The sequence below is a fragment of the Polyodon spathula genome, chromosome 7 (assembly GCF_017654505.1).
Source record: "Polyodon spathula isolate WHYD16114869_AA chromosome 7, ASM1765450v1, whole genome shotgun sequence".
In the NCBI taxonomy this organism is placed as follows: Eukaryota; Metazoa; Chordata; class Actinopteri; order Acipenseriformes; family Polyodontidae; genus Polyodon; species Polyodon spathula.
Window position 1 is genome coordinate 835,424 of NC_054540.1, and position 17,236 is coordinate 852,659.

Here is a 17,236-nt window from a genome sequence, read left to right on the forward strand (position 1 = left end):
GCCAGTCTGTGAGAAGGTGGATTCGGAGGTGACCGGGGGACTGAGCGGTCTGGAAAGAGGGGGTGCAGGGATGGGAATCTGAGCCAGTCTGTGAGAAGGTTTCGGAGGTGACCGGGGGACTGAGCGGTCTGGAAAGAGGGGGTGCAGGGATGGGCCTCTTTTTAATCAGTTCCAGCACGTCATTGATCAGAATTGCGATTGGCAGTATTCTGTTAAAATGAGCTTCTCACAGTGGCAACGCATTCCTTCAATTGAAGTCACTGTTAGTCACGTGAAAGCAGTTGAACAAACACAACAGTTATTGTGTCTCTAATAAATATCAAAGTCCATTTCCTTCAAAGGAATTGGAAATGGTACTGTGGACTCTTGAGACACACACACACACACACACACACCCCCTGCCTGCACTGTGTTTGGACTGCACTCATTAGCAGCATGATTTCCACGAACTTCCAGTGTGTGTATGAAGTGTGTTTGCTGCCCTTGATATTGCAAGCTGCCTGCACTGACATGTGTTTAGTGATGGCATGATTTCCACGCTGTCTCAGGGCTTCGTATTGATATTGCAAGCTGCCTGCACTGTGTTTAGTGATGGCATGATTTCCACGCTGTCTCAGGGCTTCGTATTGATATTGCAAGCTGCCTGCACTGTGTTTAGTGATGGCATGATTTCCACGCTGTCTCAGGGCTTCGTATTGATATTGCAAGCTGCCTGCGCTGTGTTTAGTGATGGCATGATTTCCACGCTGTCTCAGGGCTTCGTATTGATATTGCAAGCTGCCTGCGCTGTGTTTAGTGATGGCATGATTTCCACGCTGTCTCTTTGCTTCGTATTGATATTGCAAGCTGCCTGCACTGTGTTTAGTGATGGCATGATTTCCACGCTGTCTCATGGCTTCGTATTGATATTGCAAGCTGCCTGCGCTGTGTTTAGTGATGGCATGATTTCCACGCTGTCTCAGGGCTTCGTATTGATATTGCAAGCTGCCTGCACTGTGTTTAGTGATGGCATGATTTCCACGCTGTCTCTTTGCTTCGTATTGATATTGCAAGCTGCCTGCGCTGTGCTTTGGGTATGCAGTCACTTGCCCTATTGCACATCTGCTGTGGAAAAACATCTTGCAGAGTAACGAAACACAGGGGGCGCTACAGCAGACAGCTGCTGGGGTTATTGTGCAACATGTTTAGCATAGCGTCATGACAGCACCCACAATCATCCGTGTTTGGGAGTGACCGCTGATTTCACAGGTGATTTTCCAGTGATTCTGATTTCTTTAATCGTCCTCAGACAATGTTACAATGCTTTCTGTCGTCCCCTCGTTTCTGGTTCCTGAGTCACACTGGCACTGCGTTCCACGGATTTACATTAATCAATCAATTAATGAACCCATAAGCTGCTTTATACAATCGAGTAAATCTACACTGTCAGCATCTCAGAAACCTTGTGAGATACAGCTTCCTATTTGCAGGGTCTGCATTGTGTTGTGCAGGTTTGTAAACCCTGAAATTAGCAATGAAGTAGATCCATGATCAAATGAGCGCAATTACCTGTGAACTAACAAGGTGCCCCTTGCTGTTCTAATCCCCATTCGTAGCTTGATGAAGTGTCAGTGTGGATAATCTGTAAGCCTCAGTCTTGGTTGTGATGCTGAAGTCTCTGAATGCAGTTTCAGAAGGAGCTGCTGTACCGTGAACAAATACCTGTGACCATGTGATATCCTCATACTTAGTGAGAAGGGTGGCTATTTTAAACAGCAATAAATGGGTCGGCAGGTACCATGCTGCTTAGTGTTTATAACAGAGAGTGGGAGGGAGGCGTGTGGTCTAGTGGTTAGAGGTGAGGGGTGAGGGGCTGGGAGGGAGGCAGTGGGGTGTAGTTAATCTAGACAAGATTCAGAACTGGGCAGACACATGGCAAATGACATTTTAATAGAGAAAAGTGTAAGGTACTGCACGCAGACAATAAAAATGTGCATTATAAATACCATATGGGAGATATTGAAATTGGAGAAAGAATCTGAAAGAGACCTAGGAGTTTTTGTTGACTCAGAAATGTCTTCATCTAGACAATGTGGGGAAGCTATAAAAAAGGCTAACAAGATGCTTGGATACATTGTGAAAAGTGTTGAATTTAAATCAAGAGAAGTAATGTTAAAACTGTACAATGCACTAGTAAGACCTCCTCTTGAATATTGTGTTCAGTTCTTGTCACCTCACTACAAAAAGGATATTGCTGCTCTAGAAAGAGTGCAAAGAAGAGCGACCAGAATTATCGTGGGTTTAAAAGGCATGTCATATGCAGACTATTCAGTCTTGAACAAAGAAGACTACGCTGTGATCTGATTTCAAGCATTCAAAATTCTAAAAGGTATTGACAATGTCGAGGCAAGGGACTATGACCTGAAAAAAGAAACGAGGACCAGGAGTCACAAATGGAGATTAGACAAAGGGGCATTCAGAACAGAAAATAGGAGGCACTTTTCTACACAGAGAATCGTGAGGGTCTGGAATCAACTCCCCAGTAATGTTGTTGAAGCTGACACCCTGGGATCCTTCAAGAAGCTGCTTGATGAGATTCTGGGATCAATAAGCTACTAACAACCAAACGAGCAAGATGGGCCGAATGGCCTCCTCCTCGTTTGTAAACTTCTCTATGTTTTTATGTTAGAGCAGAGGAGCTGGGAGGGAGGCAGTGTGGTGTAGTGGAGGGGCTGGGAGGGAGGCAGTGTGGTGTAGTGGAGAGAGCGGAGGGGCTGGGAGGGAGGCAGTGTGGTGTAGTGGAGAGAGCTGAGGGACTGAGGGAGGCTGGGAGGGAGGCAGAGTGCAGTGTGGTGTAGTGGTGAGAGCGGAGGGGCTGGGAGGGAGGCAGTGTGGTGTAGTGGTTAGAGCTGAGGGGCTGGGAGGGAGGCAGTGTGGTGTAGTGGTGAGAGCTGAGGGGCTGGGAGGGAGGCAGTGTGGTGTAGTGGTTAGAGCGGAGGGGCTGGGAGGGAGGCAGTGTGGTGTAGTGGAGAGAGCGGAGGGGCTGGGAGGGAGGCAGTGTGGTGTAGTGGAGAGAGCGGAGGGGCTGGGAGGGAGGCAGTGTGGTGTAGTGGTGAGAGCGGAGGGGCTGGGAGGGAGGCAGTGTGGTGTAGTGGTGAGAGCGGAGGGGCTGGGAGGGAGGCAGTGTGGTGTAGTGGTGAGAGCGGAGGGGCTGGGAGGGAGGCAGTGTGGTGTAGTGGTGAGAGCGGAGGGGCTGGGAGGGAGGCAGTGTGGTGTAGTGGTGAGAGCTGAGGGACTGGGAGGGAGGCAGTGTGGTCTAGTGGTGAGAGCTGAGGGGCTGGGAGGGAGGCAGTGTGGTGTAGTGGTGAGAGCGGAGGGGCTGGGAGGGAGGCAGTGTGGTGTAGTGGTGAGAGCGGAGGGGCTGGGAGGGAGGCAGTGTGGTGTAGTGGTGAGAGCGGAGGGGCTGGGAGGGAGGCAGTGTGGTGTAGTGGTGAGAGCGGAGGGGCTGGGAGGGAGGCAGTGTGGTGTAGTGGTGAGAGCGGAGGGGCTGGGAGGGAGGCAGTGTGGTGGGAGGGAGGCAGTAGTGGTGAGAGCGGAGGGGCTGGGAGGGAGGCAGTGTGGTGTAGTGGAGAGCTGAGGGGCTGGGAGGGAGGCAGTGTGGTGTAGTGGTTAGAGCTGAGGGGCTGGGAGGGGGCAGTGTGGTGTAGTGGTGAGAGCGGAGGGGCTGGGAGGGAGGCAGTGTGGTGTAGTGGTGAGAGCGGAGGGGCTGGGAGGGAGGCAGTGTGGTGTAGTGGTGAGAGCGGAGGGGCTGGGAGGGAGGCAGTGTGGTGTAGTGGTGAGAGCGGAGGGGCTGGGAGGGAGGCAGTGTGGTGTAGTGGTGAGAGCGGAGGGGCTGGGAGGGAGGCAGTGTGGTGTAGTGGTTATCAGCAGTATTTAGTTTCACAGACACTAAAGTACTAATTGTCGACTTTACCTGCGGTAACATTATGGTCATCCAAGACTGGTCCTTTTTTGTTTTCTGCTGCATCCAGAAGAGAGGGCTCCATGTGGGCTATGGAGGCCCTGTCTCTGTCAGCCTGTGAAATGAAAACACTCGCTCACACGCTCTCTCTCTCTCACATACACACACTTCCACTTGCTCACACAGGGTCGAGGTTAATCATATCCCTGCTCCTGGCTGTGTGTCCCTAGTGGAGAGGGTGTACAAAAAAATAACGACAAGCCGGGAAAAAATGAACCTCGAGACTGAGAGTGGCTGTGGGTTTGGCTCTGCTTCCTCTCCAGTTAACGAATGTGCTAACAGCAGAACGTGCTGTCAGTGTGTAAGTTTGTCAACACCTGTCCTGCCACCTATGTACGAGGAAGTAAGCTGGACTAGATATAATAGGAAAAGGGTGCAGGAGCAGCAGTGAAGCTGGGTGTGATCAGCAAGCAGGCCTGTCTCCACGCTGGGGGGTGTGTTTGTGTCAGAGAGAGGGAGAAGATATATCTTCTGTTGAATATTATTTTCTTCAATGGTTAATAAAATTAACTAAAATCAATTCATAATAATAATAACCACAAATATTCTTTAAAATCGTTCTTTATAAAACAGTTCTGTTTTTTTACAATAGAGAGTTGGAGCTGTGCAATAGACCCTGCTGCAGAGAGTTGTGATGCTTGGTCTACGACGGTGTAACGCAGGCAGTAGTGCAGATTACTGTACCTCAAAATGAATTCTTACATGTCAGTGATTGTAGATGTAATTGGAGGAGGGAGGGGGGATTCCCAGCTAGTGGAGTCTAGCTCTTATTGGTGAGGGAGGGAGGCTGAGCTCACACCCGGGACTGTCTGCAGAGCTGAACTGTGCCTCGGGGGCGTCCTGTCCAAAGAAGCCCCGTGGGAGGCAGCCGCTGAATCGCAATCTTAAGAGGAAAATAAAGAAGTAATAAAATCAATTTTAATAAGCGCGGTTTCCAGTCTCCCGGGCGAGAGAGACGGGCTACGTTTTTAACTAGACTCGGACTGTCTGGCCATGAAATGCATCTGCTTGCTTGCTTGTTTGAAACCGTGTCTCCAGGCCATCTTGTCTTTCTCGGAGATGCAGAATCTTGTTTGACTGCAGCACCGGTGTTCTGGGTAAAGTGAAACAAACCAACAAAAGTGACGGTCCCACGGCAGCCCTCTGAAATGCTGGTTTTTGCTGTACTTACTGTACATCAAACATGGTCTTCCTGTAAATAGAAATGCAGTGTGTTATTTCAGTGCTTCAGTAGCTCTGGAGTGTGGAACTGTAAACGAATGACATTGCTCAGTTGGCTTGATGATGCTGCAGTTTTGTTTCAGAAAGTAAGGATGGTGTGAATCACAGGTTTCCTGTACATTGTATCCAGTTTGTGTGTGTGTCTGTCTGTGTCTGTGTGTATGTGTATTGTTGGAGTATTGTGTGTGTGTCTGTCTGTGTGTGGTTGGGGTATGGTGTGTGTGTGTGTCTGTCTGTGTGTCTGTGTCTGTATGTTTGTGTGTGTGGCTGTCTGTGTCTATGTTTGTGTGTGGCTGTCTATGTCTCTGTTTGTGTGTGTGTATGGCTGTCTATGTCTCTATGTTTGTGTGTGTGTGTGGCTGTCTATGTCTCTGTGTGTGTGTGTGATTGTGTGTCTATGTCTCTGTCTCTAGGTTTGTGTGTGTGTGGCTGTCTATGTCTGTATGTTTGTGTGTGTGGCTGTCTATGTCTCTGTGTCTATGTCTGTATGTTTGTGTGTGTGGCTGTCTATGTCTCTCTGTGTGTGTGATTGTGTCTCTATGTCTCTGTCTCTAGGTTTGTGTGTGTGTGGCTGTCTATGTCTGTGTGTTTGTGTGTGTGGCTGTCTATGTCTCTGTGTCTATGTCTCTATGTTTGTGGGTGTGTGTGTGTGGCGGTCTATGTTTGTGTGTGGCTGTCTCTGTTTGTGTGTGTGGCTGTCTATGTCTCTGTTTGTGTGTTTGTGTGTCTATGTCTCTATGTCTCTGTCTCTAGGTTTGTGTGTGTGTGGCTGTCTATGTCTCTGTGTCTATGTCTCTATGTTTGTGGGTGTGACTGTCTATGTCTCTGTGTCTATGTCTATGTGTGTGTGTGGCTGTCTGTCTCTATGTCTCTGTCTCTATTTTTGTGTGTGTGTGGTTGGGGTATTGCATTCAGCTGCTCTGCAGGACGTGTATCTGCAGCTGGGCTGTCGACTGCTTTCCTATCACCCACATAGTGGGTCTGTCTGCCCCCCGCCGGGGCCCTGCTAGTGCTGCATTCTGGCCCGGGTGAAGGGCAGCTCCACAGCTCGCTGGTTAGTGAGAGATTTTAGCAGGGTCACCCAGGGGCAGGGACTGGCTCTCCAGACAGCTGCAGCCTGGTGTCAGGGACAGGGCAGGAGCAGAGAAATGGGGGGTGAGGGAGGGGGGTGGCTATGCAAATTAGGCGGCTGCTAATCCTGTTTCCAATGTGGTATCGTTCAAGTGTGGGTACTAGCGATGCCTTTCTGTGTTTTAATGAAGCTAGTCCCCTGTGTGTCATTCTGGAGTGCTATGAGGGTTAACCCCTCAGGTGCTTGGAGACGCTGTGTGGACCCTGACACACTTCAGCGTGCTGGTGAAACGGAGCGATTAGACGGCTATTCATTCTACTAATTGGAGTGTGAGAGCAGCCTCAGCAAAGCGCTCCCCCAGGCTGCTTCCTCTGTGCTTTTAGTAATCCCTTGTAAACAACTCTTCTCACACACTCTCCATCCCTCGCTCCCTCACACACTCTCCATCCCTCGCTGCCCCAGACTGACTGGAACACAGCCTTTCCTCTGTCTCCCTCTCACGCACTCTCCACCCACCGCTGCCCCAGACTGACTGGAACACAGCCTTTCCTCTGTCTCCCTCTCACGCACTCTCCACCCACCGCTGCCCCAGACTGACTGGAACACAGCCTTTCCTCTGTCTCCCTCTCACGCACTCTCCACCCACCGCTGCCCCAGACTGACTGGAACACTGCCTTTCCTCTGTCTCCCTCTCGCGCACTCTCCACCCACCGCTGCCCCAGACTGACTGGAACACAACCTTTCCTCTGTCTCCCTCTCACGCACTCTCCACCCCCCGCTGCCCCAGACTGACTGGAACACAGCCTTTCCTCTGTCTCCCTCTCACGCACTCTCCACCCCCCGCTGCCCCAGACTGACTGGAACACAACCTCGAGGTGGAAACTATTAATAAAAATAATTACACTCCCCCTGCCCACTGGCCGACAGCCGCCTCCTCCTCCTCCTCATAAAAGGACATTGATGTTTTTTATGTTAATCCTGAATAGTGCAGCTATAGACAAACAATTCAGACTGTGCTTAACTCCTTACAGGCTCTGTCTCTGTTGATGTACCGTGCAGCGTGATCACTGCAGTGCTATGACGTGGCTGTGCCGGCCTCTGTCTCTGTTGATGTACCGTGCAGCGTGATCACTGCAGTGCTATGACGTGGCTGTGCCGGCCTCTGTCTCTGTTGATGTACCGTGCAGCGTGATCACTGCAGTGCTATGACGTGGCTGTGCCGGCCTCTGTCTCTGTTGATGTACCGTGCAGCGTGATCACTGCAGTGCTATGATGTGGCTGTGCCGGCCTCTGTCTCTGTTGATGTACCGTGCAGCGTGATCACTGCAGTGCTATGATGTGGCTGTGCCGGCCTCTGTCTCTGTTGATGTACCGTGCAGCGTGATCACTGCAGTGCTATGACGTGGCTGTGCCGGCCTCTGTCTCTGATGATACCGTGCAGCGTGATCACTGCAGTGCTATGATGTGGCTGTGCCGGCCTCTGTCTCTGTTGATTTACTGTGCAGCGTGATCACTGCAGTGCTATGACGTGGCTGTGCCGGCCTCTGTCTCTGTTGATTTACCGTGCAGCGTGATCACTGCAGTGCTATGATGTGGCTGTGCCGGCCTCTGTCTCTGTTGATTTACCGTGCAGCGTGATCACTGCAGTGCTATGACGTGGCTGTGCCGGCCTCTGTCTCTGTTGATTTACTGTGCAGCGTGATCACTGCAGTGCTATGACGTGGCTGTGCCGGCCTCTGTCTCTGTTGATTTACTGTGCAGCGTGATCACTGCAGTGCTATGATGTGGCTGTGCCGGCCTCTGTCTCTGTTGATTTACTGTGCAGCGTGATCACTGCAGTGCTATGATGTGGCTGTGCCGGCCTCTGTCTCTGTTGATGTACCGTGCAGCGTGATCACTGCAGTGCTATGATGTGGCTGTGCCGGCCTCTGTCTCTGTTGATGTACCGTGCAGCGTGATCACTGCAGTGCTATGACGTGGCTGTGCCGGCCTCTGTCTCTGTTGATTTACCGTGCAGCGTGATCACTGCAGTGCTATGATGTGGCTGTGCCGGCCTCTGTCTCTGTTGATGTACCGTGCAGCGTGATCACTGCAGTGCTATGATGTGGCTGTGCCGGCCTCTGTCTCTGTTGATTTACCGTGCAGCGTGATCACTGCAGTGCTATGACGTGGCTGTGCCGGCCTCTGTCTCTGTTGATGTACCGTGCAGCGTGATCACTGCAGTGCTATGATGTGGCTGTGCCGGCCTCTGTCTCTGTTGATGTACCGTGCAGCGTGATCACTGCAGTGCTATGACGTGGCTGTGCCGGCCTCTGTCTCTGTTGATGTACTGTGCAGCGTGATCACTGCAGTGCTATGACGTGGCTGTGCCGGCCTCTGTCTTTCAGGCTTGTCCTGCCCATTTTTGTTTGTTTGTTTGTTTTGTACATACTTATTGGAAGTCCCTACTACAGGATACACTGGGGGTGGACCAAAAGCAAATAGGCAGAACAGAATGTGCAAACGTGAGTCCAGAGGCTCTGGACAACACCTGGTTTACTGGAGTCAAAGCCCTCCCCTGTGCCAGGCCATTGTTCATCAATACAGAAGTCACACAGCACAAGGCATGTGCGATACAGAACACAGGGGAGGCAGAGCAGCCACCATCGTGCTACAGGTTTTATACACACTGCTCTGCTGAGTGAAAAAGCAGAGGGAACAGCTTAGCTTGAAGGGGGGAAAAAATAGATTGTTGAAAAGCTGAGAGAAAGCAGCTGTCTGGACTGTATCCACAGCCACACTTGATTACACAAGGTGCAGTACACTGTTATTGTTCTGTTTTCCAGGCTCTAGTCACACTCCTCTTCAATAGGCATTGTGTTCACATGTTGTTTTTAATTGCCGGTGGCTTGCTGAATAACTCTCTCCTGCGCAGGGCAGCCTGGTCCCTGCGGTCCTGCATGGGGCTGAGGAACGGAGGGAGGGAGGGAGGGAGGGAGGGGGCTGTGTGATTAAGCACTTTGGCCAGGAATGTGCTGTGCTGGTCCTGTGAAGCGGAGAGTGGCCGGTTCATAGCTTGTTGTTGTTATTATTAGAATAATAATATACAATGACACTCAGGATGCCTGAGAATAAGAGTCTGTGTCTTCTCTGCATTTTCAGGACATCGAACCCCTTAGCCATGTAATGTCATATTACTGTATTTGTGTGCTCTGTCATTTTTTTTTTTTTATAGTTGATATTTTCTTCGATGCGTACCAGCTGATGTCCTTTTTTCTGCCACTTCTAAAAGCTGCATTTTTAAAGCGAGGTGGTTTTAGAAATCAGATCCCCTTAGAGTGTGCAGCTAATGCTGGCATAGTTACAGAGATCATGGAAAATAATCTTGTAAGCAGGCACAGTAAAGAGGGGGTCCCACTGTCTGTGTGTGTGTGTGTATAACAGTGTCTGTGTTTATTGTGGTCAGGTTACCTTGTATAGCTGCTCCAGACTCTCACTGTGTGTGTATCAGTGTGTGTGTGTGTGTGTGTGTGTGTGTGTGTGTGTGTGTGTGTGCGAGCGTGTCAGTGTGTGTACAGTGGCTTGCGAAAGTATTGACCCTCCTTGGCATTTTTCCTATTTTGTTGCCTTACAACCTGGAATTAAAATGGATTTTTATTTGGATTTCATGTAATGGACATACACAAAATAGTCCAAATTGGTGAAGTGAAATGAAAAAAATAACTTGTTTAAAAAATAAATAACGGAAAAGTGGTGCGTTTATATGTATTGACCCCCTTTCCTGTTAAGCCTCTAAATAAGATCTGGTGCAACCAATTACTTTCAGAAGTCACATAATTAGTTAAATAAAGTCCACCTGTGTGCAATCTAAGTGTCACATGATCTCAGTATATATACACCTGTCTGAAAGGCCCCAGAGTCTGCAACACCACCAAGCAAGCGGCACCATGAAGACCAAGGCGCTCTCCAAACAGGTCAGGGACAAAGTTGTGGAGAAGCACAGATCAGGGTTGGGTTATAAAAAAATATCCGAAAATTTGAACATCCCACGGAGCACCATTAAAGCCATTATTAAAAAATGGAAAGAATATGGCACCACAACAAACCTGGCAAGAGAGGGCCTCCCACCAAAAATCACGGACCAGGCAAGGAGGGCTTTAATCAGAGAGGCAACAAAGAGACCAAAGATAACCCTGAAGGAGCTGCAAAGCTCCACAGCGGAGATTGGAGTATCTGTCCATAGGACCACTTTAAGCCGTACACTCCACAGAGCTGGGCTTTACAGAAGAGTGGCCAGAAAAAAGCCATTGCTTAAAGAAAAAAATAAGCAAACACGTTTGGTGTTGCCAAAAGGCATGTGGGAGACTCCCCAAACATATGGAAGAAGGTACTCTGGTCAGATGAGACTAGAATTGAGCTTTTTGGCCATCAAGGAAAACACTACATCTGGCACAAACCCAACACCTCTCATCACCCCGAGAACACCATCCCCACAGTGATGCATGGTGGTGGCAGCATCATGCTGTGGGGATGTTTCTCATTGGTAGGGACTGGGAAACTGGTCAGAATTGAAGGAATGATGGATGGCGCTAAATACAGGGAAATTCTTGAGGGAAACCAGTTTCAGTCTTCCAGAGATTTGAGACTGGGACGGAGGTTCACCTTCCAGCAGGACAATGACCCTAAGCATACTGCTGAAGCAACACTCGAGTGGTTTAAGGGGAAACATTCAAATGTCTTGGAATGGCCTAGTCAAAGCCCAGACCTCAATCCAATTGAGAATCTGTGGTATGACTTAAAGATTGCTGTACACCAGCAGAACCCATCCAACTTGAAGGAGCTGGAGCAGTTTTGCCTTGAAGAATGGGCAAAAATCCCAGTGGCTAGATGTGCCAAGCTTATAGATACATACCCCAAGAGACTTGCAGCTATAATTGCTGCAAAAGGTGGCTCTACAAAGTATTGACTTTGGGGGGGGGGTGAATACTTATGCACGCTCAAGTTTTCTGTTTTTTTGTCTTATTTCTTGTTTGTTTCACAATAAAAAAATATTTTGCATCTTCAAAGTGGTAAGCATGTTGTGTAAATCAAATGATACAAACCCCCAAAAAATCTATTTTAATTCCAGGTTATAAGGCAACAAAATAGGAAAAATGCCAAGGGGGGGGGTCAATACTTTCGCAAGCCACTGTATCTGTGTGTGAGTGTTTGTGTTCAGGTTACCATGTGTAGCTGCTCCAGACTCACTGTGTGTGTGTGTGTGTGTGTGTATCAGTGCGAGCATGTCAGTGTGTGTATCGGTGTGTGTGTTTGTGTGTATAGCAGTGTCTCTGTTTTATTGTGTTCAGGTTACCATGTGTAGCTGCTCCAGACTTTCAGATGTGGTGTACAATCGACGTGTGGTGACCCAAAAACTGTCAGTGTCGAGTTCAGGTTAAGGACACACATCGGCAGATGTCTCGTGATCTGATGACAAAATGGAACTACATATGTCCAATGAGATACACTTGAGTTCGTGTGGTCTGAGTCTTGTGTAGTAGCAGCACTACAACTATCGTAGGAGCTCTGAGTTTCACAGTGATAACGACAAGTCAATGGTTACACTGATCGTGTAGCACGTGTGTTTAAACACAAGTCCAATGGACACATCCGAAGAGTGAGAGTCTGTGTGTGTGTGTGTGTGTGTGTGTGTTGTCGATGTCGCATCGACACACACAACGACACACACCGCATGGAACTACAGTTCTCATCGAATGGTGGTGTGAAATGTCTGCACGCAGTAGACACACGCACACACACAACACACCTATGTTGTTTGCCAGTTCACAACTTCACAAGTAACATGGTGCGACATGTGTAGGTCCTGTGAGACTCCAGACACACACAACACACACAGGGACACCTACGGAGACAAAGACACCACACAAACTTTGCACAATGGTTACACAGTGGGTTGAGGTTGTAGCATAGAGAGTGGGTTCACCACACAAATCAACACTTACACACAGCTACACCATGGTAAGCCGTACGCCTCACGAGGTGCTGCAGTCAGTAGTTGTGTACAGAGGGGCATCGCGAGAGAGTCACAAAACACACTAGAGTTTGTCACCACGTGTAGAAGAAGCGGTCCATGACCTAGACTCGCAGACCAGTGATAACGTCAAGTCCGAAATGACGAGTTGGAACGGGCACACCTCACAGTCCCATTTGTGACGCAGGTACACTCAGGAGTAACAGGTGTGGTATGTGTGTGTGTGTGTATCGCAGTGCTGTGTGTTTATTGTGTTCAGGTTACCTTGTGTAGCTGCTCCAGACTCTCACTGTGTTCCAGTGTGTGTGGTGCTGTGCTGTGCTGTGTGTAGAGGGGGCTCATAGGTCGAACCCAGTCCAGTGTGCTGACCAGGTAGTAGGCGACACATGCTGTCCCGTGATCGGAGACAGAGTGTGTTCCATCAGAAGAGAGTTCAGGCTTCCGACTGTGTGAGTCCAGGTCACACACAAGGTGAGCGCTGGCGATTGACTCCTGGAGCACAGGAGAGTGAAGCGCTGTATGCCAGTGTGCGTTCCAAGGGCGTAGCACAGTGCCCATCCGTCCGTGCTGTGGTTGTGGAGAGCTCGACTGAAGTCTGTCCAGTCAGTGGGTACAGTGGCGCAGGAGAGAGACTCCCCGTTCCCACGAGCTCCGATCCGACGCGCAACAAAGGCCGTATTGTCTCGTGTTCGTGGTGTCACAGAAGCTCCGATCATCGAGAGCTCACCCCACATACACAAAAGAATGTGAGTCCAAGGTGTAACACAAGGTCCGATCGACACGACCACACGACCTGTGTCGAGTCACAAGGGTCACAGTAAGGGTCCGAGTGGACACGCATTCAAACACCTGTCTCTCGAGTCACAAGGTACACAAGGTCCCGATCCGACACGAGACAGAGAGTCTCGAGTCACAAGTTGCTCCAGTGACCACGTACTAGCTGTCGATACGACATTGAAACTCATCCTTTATGTGTTGCTTTCACTTCAGAGTAACGTCTGGAACTAGGAAAACCCACACCTGTGCAGTGTGTGCGGTATAGAGCTCAGTTTGTTCCAGTGTGTTCCAGGCTAATCTGTACTGTGTGTGCTGGAGAGAGCTCATTGTTCATGCTTCACCTGCTACCTGTGCTGTGTGTGTGCTGGACAGAGCTCAGTGTTCCAGGCTAGGCTGCGCTGTGTGTGCTGGAGAGAGCTCAGTGTTCCAGTGTGTTCCAGGCTAGGCTGTGCTGTGTGTGCTGGAGAGAGCTCAGTGTTCCAGTGTGTTCCAGGCTAGGCTGTGCTGTGTGTGCTGGAGAGCTCGGTGTTCCAGGCTAGGCTGTGCTGTGTGTGTGCTGGAGAGAGCTCAGTGTTCCAGTGTGTTCCAGGCTAGGCTGTGCTGTGTGTGCTGGAGAGAGCTCAGTGTTCCAGTGTGTTCCAGGCTAGGCTGTGCTGTGTGTGCTGGACAGAGCTCAGTGTTCCAGTGTGTTCCAGGCTGCTGTGCTGTGTGTGCTGGACAGAGCTCAGTGTTCCAGTGTGTTCCAGGCTGTGCTGTGCTGTGTGTGCTGGAGAGAGCTCAGTGTTCCAGTGTGTTCCAGGCTAGGCTGTGCTGTGTGTGCTGGAGAGAGCTCAGTGTTCCAGTGTGTTCCAGGCTAGGCTGTGCTGTGTGTGCTGGAGAGAGCTCAGTGTTCCAGTGTGTTCCAGGCTGGGCTGTGCTGTGTGTGCTGGAGAGAGCTCAGTGTTCAGGCTAGGCTGTGTTGTGTGTGCTGGACAGAGGCAGTGCTCCAGGCTGTGCTGTGTGTGCTGTTCCAGGCTGTGCTGTGTGTGCTGGACAGAGCTCAGTGTTCCAGTGTGTTCCAGGCTAGGCTGTGCTGTGTGTGCCGCTGAGCTGCCTGGATTAAGTTGCAGACGCCTGTGCTGCTGCTGTTCTTTCAGACTGTGGGGAGGTGGAGCAGAGCTGGATCAGCTGCTGAGTTGTCCATGTCCTGTTTGGTGACGTTATCTGATGTGTTTTCCATTGTTTGGATTATTATGTTATTGGAATGACCAGGTTCTAGAAATTCAAAACCAGCATACACAGTGCCACCAGGAAACACAACAGCAGGGCTCCCAGTCTGTCAGATCCAGAGCCCTGGGTTTGTGAGCAATGTTTCCCTTTCCAAAAAAATCAGTATATTATGGGGTGTGAGCCTGTAGTAACATGTTTTTTTTTTGCTTGGTGTTGGATGAAGTGTTGATGTGCCTCTCTGCTTCTCTTCCCTCCATTCTCAGATCTCCAGCCTCGTGGTCCTGCAGTTGCTAGCTCTGGTTGGACATGATGACCAGCTGAACAGCCCAAAGTACAAGTGTGCTGTGTCCTTCGACTTCATCCGCGCCATCGCCAGGTAAACACCAGGGGGGGCTCCTGACTGGAGAACCACATCCGTTCTCAAATCAGAGGTGGAGGTGACTAAACAAGCAGCTTGGTCCTTGCGCAGCATTGCTGTCCTGCCTTTATGAAATCAGAGTTCCTGGCTATAAACTGGGCTGAAGAATTGCAAACATCTGCTGTCTGGTGATGAGGGGCCAAGACTTCTCCCTCACACAGGAACGCTGCTGCAACCAGACACACATTTCTAATTTTGTATTTTTTCTCTTTATAACAAGCGTTTGTACTTGGCAGGGAAAAGCAACAAAAAAGAGAATATAAAAAAGCTGTGAAATGGCTGGAGATGTTGGCTTTTCCATTGATTCACTGCCAAAATGGAAATGATTGTCACAGAACAGCAGGCTACAGAAACAACACGCTCAAAATATCCCTCTTTCTCAGCTCTGTAGGAACAGTGATGTGGGGCCAGGGGCAGTGGAGGGGTCAGACATGAGCTCAGGGACTGGGAGGGAGGCAGTGAGGTCCAGTGGTTAGAGCTGAGAGACTGGGAGGCAGTGTGGTCTGGTGTGTAGAGCTTTGGGACTGGGAGGGAGGCAGTGAGTTAATGATGGGATCAGCCAACTCTCCGAGTCTTGCAGGACACTTCACTAACTCCGTCAGTTCGAAGGTCACTCCGTAATCAAGTCGGTGTTTAGAGCTGAGGACGATTGGGAGGCAGTGTGGTCCGGTGGTTAGAGCTGAGGGACTGGGAGGCAGTGTGGTCCAGTGGTTAGAGCTGAGGGACTGGGAGGGAGGCAGTGAGGTCCAGTGGTTAGAGCTGAGGGACTGGGAGTGAGGCAGTGAGGTCCAGAAGGGACAGCTTGGGAGGGAACCCTGCAACAGAGAGTCGCAGTGGGTAGAGACTGAGGACTGGGAGGGGCAGTGAGGTCACTAGGACCGAGGTCACCAAGCTTGTGGGACTGGGGGGAGGGACCCTAAGTCAGTCGTCCAGGAGAGTGAGAGGTCTAGAGGGCTCGGCCATCCTAACCGTCCAGTGGTTTCCAGAGGTCCTCAGGGTACGTGGGAGGTCGGCAACTACTTGGAGGTCCCTCCGTCACTCAAGTTTACCAGATCTCGAAGGAGTGACCCTGCCCAGGTCAGTCAGGTCCAGTGGTCAGAAAAGATGAGAACTCCTGACCCTCACTCAGTCATTCCAGGTCAGATGTAGTGCAGAGTCTTGGACTGACCTGAGTCCAGTCACACCAGGGTCACCAAATCTCGACTCCATGACCCTCACTTAGTCAGTTCAAAGGTCACCAGGATTCGACTGCTCACTAACCCTCCGTCACCACAGGACCGTCACATTGTCGAAACCCTTAGACCCTAGAATTACTTAGTGAGGCCAAGTCGTTTTAGACTCAAAAGGTAACCAGTACAGTCGACTGTCGACTGGGAGGGAGGGAGGCAGTGAGGTCCAGTGGTTAGAGCTGAGGGACTGGGAGGGAGGCAGTGAGGTCCAGTGGTTAGAGCTGAGGGACTGGGAGTCTTTGGAGTGAATCAGGTGGGATCCAGTGGCAGGAGATCCTGTCCAGGAGTGAGTCAGTGAGGTCCAGTGGTTAGAGCTGAGTAACTGGGTACGTAGCTTGTGAATGCAATAAGAATGGTTGAAGGCATTCTCTTTTTCTACTGTAACCATCAGTGGAAGGACTTGGCTTGCAGAATGAGAGAGAAGCCATTCCAATCTCCACAGGATCCCCCTGCCTGCCAGTATCCTGCTCCAGGCTTCCCTTGTTTCAGTATTTGAAGTGGCTGGCATTTGGAGAGGAGCCTTTACTCTCTGCTGCTGCAGCTGTTTCATCTCCAGGCCTGTTGCTGAACAGAGCAGGGCTTCTGGTTCTGGAGCATGTTTCTAAACGGACGGAGCCACTCTGGGACCTGTTTTAATACATGTTCCTGTGCTAGGGAGGCAGGCTTGCTGCAGATGTGCATCACGTCAAATAAGATCCCGAGTTTACAATGATGTGCTCAATTAGGTTTCTTCTCAATTTTCCAGCACTGTCTGAAAACTGTAATTGTAATTGTTCTGGTGTCCTTCAGAAATGTGTAACAGCCTTATCGAAGAGAAAAGCTTAAGGAAACGCCCGGTTCTCTCTCTCTCTCTCTCTCTCTCTCTCTCTCTCTCTCTCTCTCTCTCTCTGTACATAGAAAGTAGCTTTTAAAGAACACCTAATTGCATTGCGTTATACTTGCCAGCCAGAGACTGGATCAGTCAAAGTGTCTTTATAGTAGCAAGAGCCAGCTCCAATGAGTGAACATCTACCGTGGATCCCGTTTCCTTTTCATTGCTGACAGGACACAGTGTTCACTAGGTGGGGCTGGCTCTCATTTCTACTATACTGTATATGAAAAAAAAAAAAGTAATTTATGTAATTTATTTAACACTTTCGAGTGCATGTATAGTCAGCTCTCTCCACTACACCACACTGCCTCCCTCCAAGCCCCACTACACCACACTACCTCCCTTCCAGCCCCTCCCCCCTCCCAGCCCCTCAGCCCTCCACTCTGCACCACTACACCACACTGCCTCCCTCCCAGCCCCTCCGCTCTC

The 17,236-nt window shown here is 50.1% G+C and overlaps 1 protein-coding gene across 1 annotated transcript in view; it reads left to right on the top strand.

Moving 5' to 3' along the window:
- The window catches only part of orc5 (origin recognition complex, subunit 5), a 66,118-nt gene that overhangs the window by 41,187 nt on the left and 7,695 nt on the right, over positions 1 to 17,236 (top strand). The window contains exon 14 of the mRNA XM_041254053.1: positions 14,553 to 14,665. Within this exon, the coding sequence (XP_041109987.1) occupies positions 14,553 to 14,665 (113 nt within the window). The remainder of the gene's footprint in view (positions 1 to 14,552; positions 14,666 to 17,236) is intronic.